A 6,173-nucleotide genomic window follows, 5' to 3' on the forward strand; every position below is an offset into this window, starting at 1 on the left:
TGACCCAACATTGTACTGGCTCTATTAAACTGCGGCCAAGTATCAGGGCTGAGTGTGGGAGCTGCAGTGCAGCCTCAGGAGTATCCCCAGGGCCACTTCTGCCTGGCCCTGCTCCTGCCTTTGTCCCTGCCATGTCCTCCTGGGGCAAGAGCAGATGCCACCTCCTAGGAGAAGCCTCCTGCATGGCCAGGGCCCCTCCTGGTTTAATGCTGGAGAGGGAAAACAGCCCATGACAGGGAAAATCCAGCATCCCCAGGGCGAGCCTGTGTCCTTTGCACCACCATAATCTTTCCAACACCCACAGAGCTGAATAATGCATCAGGTCCTGGGAAACAAAGAGGATGGGGGGGATGCGGTCAGGCCCCCCTGCAGCAGCAAAAGCAGCACGGGGAGACCCTGGCATGGGGCGGGGGGGCAGCAGCCCCACAGGGCTTCCCAGGCTTGGCTGGGTGTTGCTGGGTGCCAGGGCTTTGCAGCGGGGCCATGTTGGGCTTTGGGCAATAGCCTGGGAAAACAGCAATGGGAGATGTGGTAGAACCCAGCCCAGGGTGGGGGATCCCAGCCAGAGAGCTGGCACCAGCGGTAAAACACAGCCAAAACCATGCCTGGAACAGGATGGAGAAAGACAATAGCCATCCAGGTGAGAAAAATGGAGAAAAGCAACAAGAAAAAGCTGCCAGGCAGGCAAAGAGCTGGGGGGTGCAGCCAGGAGAGCAGCGTGAAGGGATGATCTGGTGCAGAACAAAAGGGGAGAGACGGAAGGACTGGGAAAAGGGACAGTAATTGCAAGCAAACAGGCAGAGCCAGCCACAGCTGGGGGGAGAGGAAGAAAATAATCACTTGAAAGAAACCGAGGATTTGGGAAGGAGAAAAAAAAAAAAAGGCAATAAATAATTAAAGGAGATCAAACGAGGCAGGCAGCAGAACAGGCCTAATTGCAAGGATTCGTAGTGAGGTTCGACATCTCCACCAGCCGTCTCCTGACGCAGAAGAAAGGGCGGCCGGGAGAGGCTCTGCCGCACGGGGAGCGTGCTGTTGGCACAGCACAGGCAATAGCCCCTGATCAAAGCCCAGCACTGACTTTCTTGATGCTCAGCAACCCTGCCTGAGCCAGCGAGGGAGCGGGGAGGAGGAAATGCCAGCAAACGGGGGGAGCAAAGCAAAGGCGTGCAGGGGAAGGGGCTGTAGGCACTGTTATACTTCACGAGCCTGGGATGTGATGGGGACCGGGTATCTGAACAGTCTCCTGTGCGCCTGGGGTGACCTTGGGCCATTCGATCATGGCTTGGTGGCTGGAGGCTTCCATCAGTTTGGGCTTGACCCCGCAGCCATGTGGCCCTGCTTGGTGCTGGGGTGGGTTTGCTGGGTCTTCTCCTGTTGCACTAGGGCTCCCTAAGCCTCCTAGCCCCCTGCAGGGATTTTTCTTCTCTATGGCCACTCTTTGAAGCCCTGGGAAACATTTTGCACCTGCATTGCACAACAGCAAGGAGACCCCCATGTCCTGGCACCTGCCTCCCTTGGCTCATTCAGGAGCCACTGCTTGCTGCTTGCCTTTGACACCTCCTGACTAGGAGGAGAAATGAGTACGGGAGAGAAAAAATGAGCGACCGGACCCCTTACACCCCAAGAGGACCTCCAAGCAGTTTTTCATCACCAGAGCAAGCCAGCCTTTGCTTTTACAAACCCGAAGAGCAGCCCTCCCAGAGCATCACTCAGTCTCGGAGAAGCAGAGACCCGCTGCTGGCCACAAGTCCCCCGCTGCATCTTTCCCCACAACCAGCTCCCACAACCTCCTCCGTGACGCCATGCGATCCATCCCAGGGTCCCCAAGGACCCCCGCAGGCAGCAGGTGCCAGGGACGGGCAGAGCGGTGGCAGAGCTCAGCTCGAGCACACTAACCTCTCCTAACAGGCAATCAAATCCCCGCCTCGGCAGGAGTCCCTGCATATTAATTGCACTGCGTTATCCAGCCATCTGTTCCCGCAGCCAGGAAAAGAGCAGTCCCTTTGGTCTCCTTTATTAACAGGTTTCCCTGTAAATGCAAACAAACCCTCCCGTCTCGGCGCCACACTCCAGATCTGCTTTGAGGCACCCGGGAGGGAAGCAAGAGCTCGCGGGCATTTGAGTAAATCAAGAGCAGTGAATGCAAAGGTGGTGATTTAACGCTGCCTGTGGCCAGGCAGGAGAGCCAAGGGAACGGGAGGGGGAGAGGAGAGGCCTCTGCAAAGCCAAAACCACAGATCAGATGGTTTCTGATCCTCCTGCTCACATTAAAGCCTCTCGCCATCGCCCTGCAAGGGAAGGGGGAAGCTGAGCTGGCTGTAGGGGAGATCTGCCAGCACCCCCGGCTGTGCCCAACCCATCTCGGGGTGCATTTCCCCCTCTCCTTTCCCCACTCACCCGCTGTCTCCCTGGGCAGAGGATGCCCTGCGTAAAGCACAGAGCCCAGCCTGGGCTGCTTCACCACAGGGAGGTTTTACCCCCCTTACCTACAAACCTGCCTGTAAGCAGGGTCTGGTGCACTGAGGGGTCTCTGCATGGCCATGCGCAGCAGGATGCTGGATCTGCCCCAGTAAAGCCAAGCAGGAGCTCGCTCTGCAGCCTGCAAGCAACTCCCTATGCCTGCTGAGCAAAGCATGAAGCCTCCAAAAGGGGATCAGCCACACAAAACTTGCCGAGAACCACCAGCCCCAGTAAACCAAGACTGAGCAGCAGTGACAGGGGGACACCAGCATCTTTGTGAGGTACCTCCAGCCCCTCCAGTTTTGCTCCGTTCCCAGAGCTGGGAAGGCAGCCAGCCTTGGCAAGGCAGAAGCTGCACCCAACTGTCTTCCTGTTATTGTTTCCCTTGCTTCTCCTTCTCCTAAATATCACCAAAATGCCAGCGATTGTCCCCAGGCTTGGCCGTGCCTGCTGCAGGGGTACCAGCCCTGCCAAAGGCAAGCTACTGCTGCCATCTCCCGGCTCCTGCTGCCCGGAGCCCTCCCAGGATGAGATGGGGCTCAGGGGTGGCAGGTCTGTACCTCCACCCCCAAGCACCTGCCCTTAGATCCAGGAAGGGAAAAAGTTCTCCCAGGAACAAGGGACACAGGGTTGCCAGCCCGCATCCTGCTCCTGTGGTCATCCCACCTGAAGCTCTCCTGGGACACTGAGGTCGATCAGGATGAGACTGGAACCATGCCGTTCACCATTTGCTTTTCTCCTTGTTCTATCCTCTCCTGCACTTTATCATGTTGCCCCAGCAGCACAGGAGTGGCAGGTGGCATCGAGTGACCTGACGTCTGGCCATATGGAGTATCTTTATTTATTATTCTTCATACGCATCCCCTCCGTATCTTGACATCTGGGCTCCAGTGTGGAGCTGGGCTGCCTGAGGAGGCGGCGGCAGCTCCATGCACATAAATGATGCTGCAACAGAAGATGTCAGACGCTTAAAGACCATCAAGACAAATGCCTGCTCAGTAGAGAGGATGAAACCCAAGAGCTGTGAGCAGGGCAGGTTTTTCACCTCCTTCAGACCTGGTCACAGCAGCCTGGTTACTCACCCCCACGGGAGGTAAAAACCAAAGGCTGCCGGCACCGGCACCGTGACTCAGCAAAGGTGGCCACGCTGCAGCAGCTCACAGGACAGAGGATGAAGGTCGGCATGTCTGAGAGACCGCACCGGGAAACAACTCCCAGGGCAAAGCGTCAGCTTATCTAGGTACACCCAGCTAATTCCTACCTCTCCCAGAGAGGGGTACATCCTGCTTCCTTTCCTCCTCCAGGAAATCGGTTCAGAGAGAAGGGGCAGGATGTCCCACGCCGACCTCTGCAAACCACCCGCAGTCTTCAGAGCGATGCAGTTATCCACCGCAGCGATGCTCGGCCAGGGGGACAGCGCTTTGGACCGAGCGGAGCACACCTACACAAGTTCATTTCTCACCTTCATCCAATGTCCTCCTGGTCTCTGCCTTCCTGCAGAAAGCCACAAGAAAGGCGTCTCATTTCCCTTCCCAAAAGGAGAGTGGATTTCCAGGCACAGGGAATGGCTGCAACTCCAAGCATGAGGCATGGGATTGGTGGGGCGGTGGAACACCATCCCCAAAACCAAACAGTGCAGAAAGGGGAGGGACAGTGGGGGATTTGAAAGAGACCCTGAAGAATCTACGAGTCAGCAGGTGCTGGGAAATAATCCTCTTCCGCCTCAGCTCCACTTACTCATCCTCTCCCCAAGTCCTTACTGGTATAAGCAAAGCTTTCTGCTTGTCCAGGCAATTCCCCCAGACTTCGCTGGGTTTGGACTGCTGACACAAGGAAAAGATAGAACAACCTAAGCCATGCTATGAACCGCGAGTTCTAAAATCCTCCAACTCTCAGAAATCTTCTCTATCTGCTGTATTTAAAATAGCAGGACTAGAACAAGTGTACATTATCTCCCTCCTGGCTGCAAGGCAAGGCTTTCCCTGCTGCCATTTGCTCAGCACCTTCGTGTCGTAGCTCCCCTGGACCACCTGGGCGCACACGCCAGGCGTGCAGGCCACTAGCTCTGGCAGACAGATACACACCCTACTTTCAAATAACCTGTGCTACCTATTTCTGGATAGAAAATTGCCGACAGGCCGGCAAGACCCCTACCTACGTCCAGCAGCCCACTTCATCGCAGTCTGCCACACGCTTGCCATTTACTGTCTTGAACGCAATATCCACGCTGCTTTGCTAGACCTAGTGGTGACTCCTCCTCTCAGTGTCCTCCAGTTCCAACATCCTCCCCTGCCCTGCTCCAACACAATTCTTTAATTCTATTAATACCACCTAATAATTACTTTGTTCCAAGTGTGCTGAGTAATGACTGCTGACGCTTCATTACTATTTCTGCAAAGAAACCAAGCTTTAATACATTGAATTTCTGCAGAGGAGTGACAAGAACTGTGCTTGCTGTCCCCTCTCTGCCTACATGTTCCACAGGGCAGGGGAAGAGCCAAGCGCTTCATTCTCAAGGCATCTTCAAGTGTCACAACTGTGTGATCCAGTTCAGAATGAACTAGACTGAAATAAAAATAGCTCAGAAGAGTTAGAATACAAGCAGTGGGGGAAAAGAGCCAGTGACCAAACAGCATCTATTGCCTTCAGGTCTCTTCCTCAAGAGAAGCTTCTACACTAGGTTCTCTTGCTCAAACCAACATGCTCCCCTCAATTCCTCCAGAGGCGCTAGGCTTTGGCGTTTCCTTCAGCTAATCAAAATAAAGTCTGTTCAGCTTGGAATTCAACCTACATGGATTAAAGCAATTCAAAGCAATAGGGTAAGCAGCCCACAGAGCACGGAGGAAGAGCGAATTAATAGCTTCCTTCATTAAAGCTTACCTTCAAAGAAGTCAGCAACAGAACTCGTCATCACCACTTTCTTGCAGACAATTATTTTTACATTCACAAGAAGATGAATGTAAAAGAAATTTATGTAGATGCTAAATCAAGGCTTTTTTCCCTAACTAGAAGGAAGCCACTCTTAGCATTTTAATTATTTTCTTAGAGCAGGACTGATGTTTCAGCCACTGTGCTCTTTTGCCAACTCTTAAAAATCAAATTACGTAACAGAATAAGGCAACACAAGGTAACAAACAGAGGTAATGCCAACTCCCGAAAAATCACTTCTTGGATCACTTCATTCGGTTAATCCTTCCGCGAGCCTCTTCACCCCATCCCGATCTCATTTGACCACGCCTGGTTTCCCAGCTGCTGCACCAAATAAGCAGCCCAAGCCACAACCTAAGCAGCAGCAGAGTTGAGAGTAATCGGTTCACCCCATTTAAAAGACTATTTCATCACTACAGAAACCAATAACCTTTCGGAGACCTACAGCTTCTGCCTTCAAAAGACAAGCACGTCAGGACAATTCCAGGTGGTACACTGAAAAAATGCGGCGTTTTATTGATGATTAGACTCTGCACTGGCAACAATCTTCAAGCTAATACAGACAGACCTCAATCAAAGCATGAGCTTTGAATCAGAAGTCGTAAAGTGACATGATGCCTTAATAAATTAAGGAAGTTGTTAATTCCTCTCCGTCATCAACTCTTCACTTGAAGTTCTTCGCAAACTCCTCTCCTTTCTTAATAGAAGCCTTCAGCTCAGACATGGCCTCAGCAATCATCTTCTCTTCAAAGGGGGAGATCTTGCCAATACCTAGGTTCTTC

General features: G+C 53.0%; 2 protein-coding genes across 2 annotated transcripts in view; both read right to left on the reverse strand.

The window, feature by feature from the left end:
* SRRM3 (serine/arginine repetitive matrix 3) overlaps positions 1-3,358 on the reverse strand; it is a 33,383-nt gene extending 30,025 nt beyond the window's left edge. The window contains exon 1 of the mRNA XM_035900535.1: positions 3,130-3,358. The gene's annotated coding sequence lies outside the window, so the exon portion shown is untranslated. The remainder of the gene's footprint in view (positions 1-3,129) is intronic.
* Positions 3,359-5,879: 2,521 nt separating this feature from the next.
* The window catches only part of MDH2 (malate dehydrogenase 2), a 7,325-nt gene continuing 7,031 nt past the window's right edge, over positions 5,880-6,173 (reverse strand). Inside the window, exon 9 of the mRNA XM_035900536.1 lies at positions 5,880-6,169. Coding sequence (XP_035756429.1) covers positions 6,056-6,169 — 114 coding nt within the window. The 3' untranslated portion in view covers positions 5,880-6,055. The remainder of the gene's footprint in view (positions 6,170-6,173) is intronic.

This window comes from Egretta garzetta, unplaced genomic scaffold (assembly GCF_000687185.1).
Source record: "Egretta garzetta isolate BGI_Z169 unplaced genomic scaffold, ASM68718v1 scaffold108, whole genome shotgun sequence".
NCBI classification, from domain to species: domain Eukaryota; kingdom Metazoa; phylum Chordata; class Aves; order Pelecaniformes; family Ardeidae; genus Egretta; species Egretta garzetta.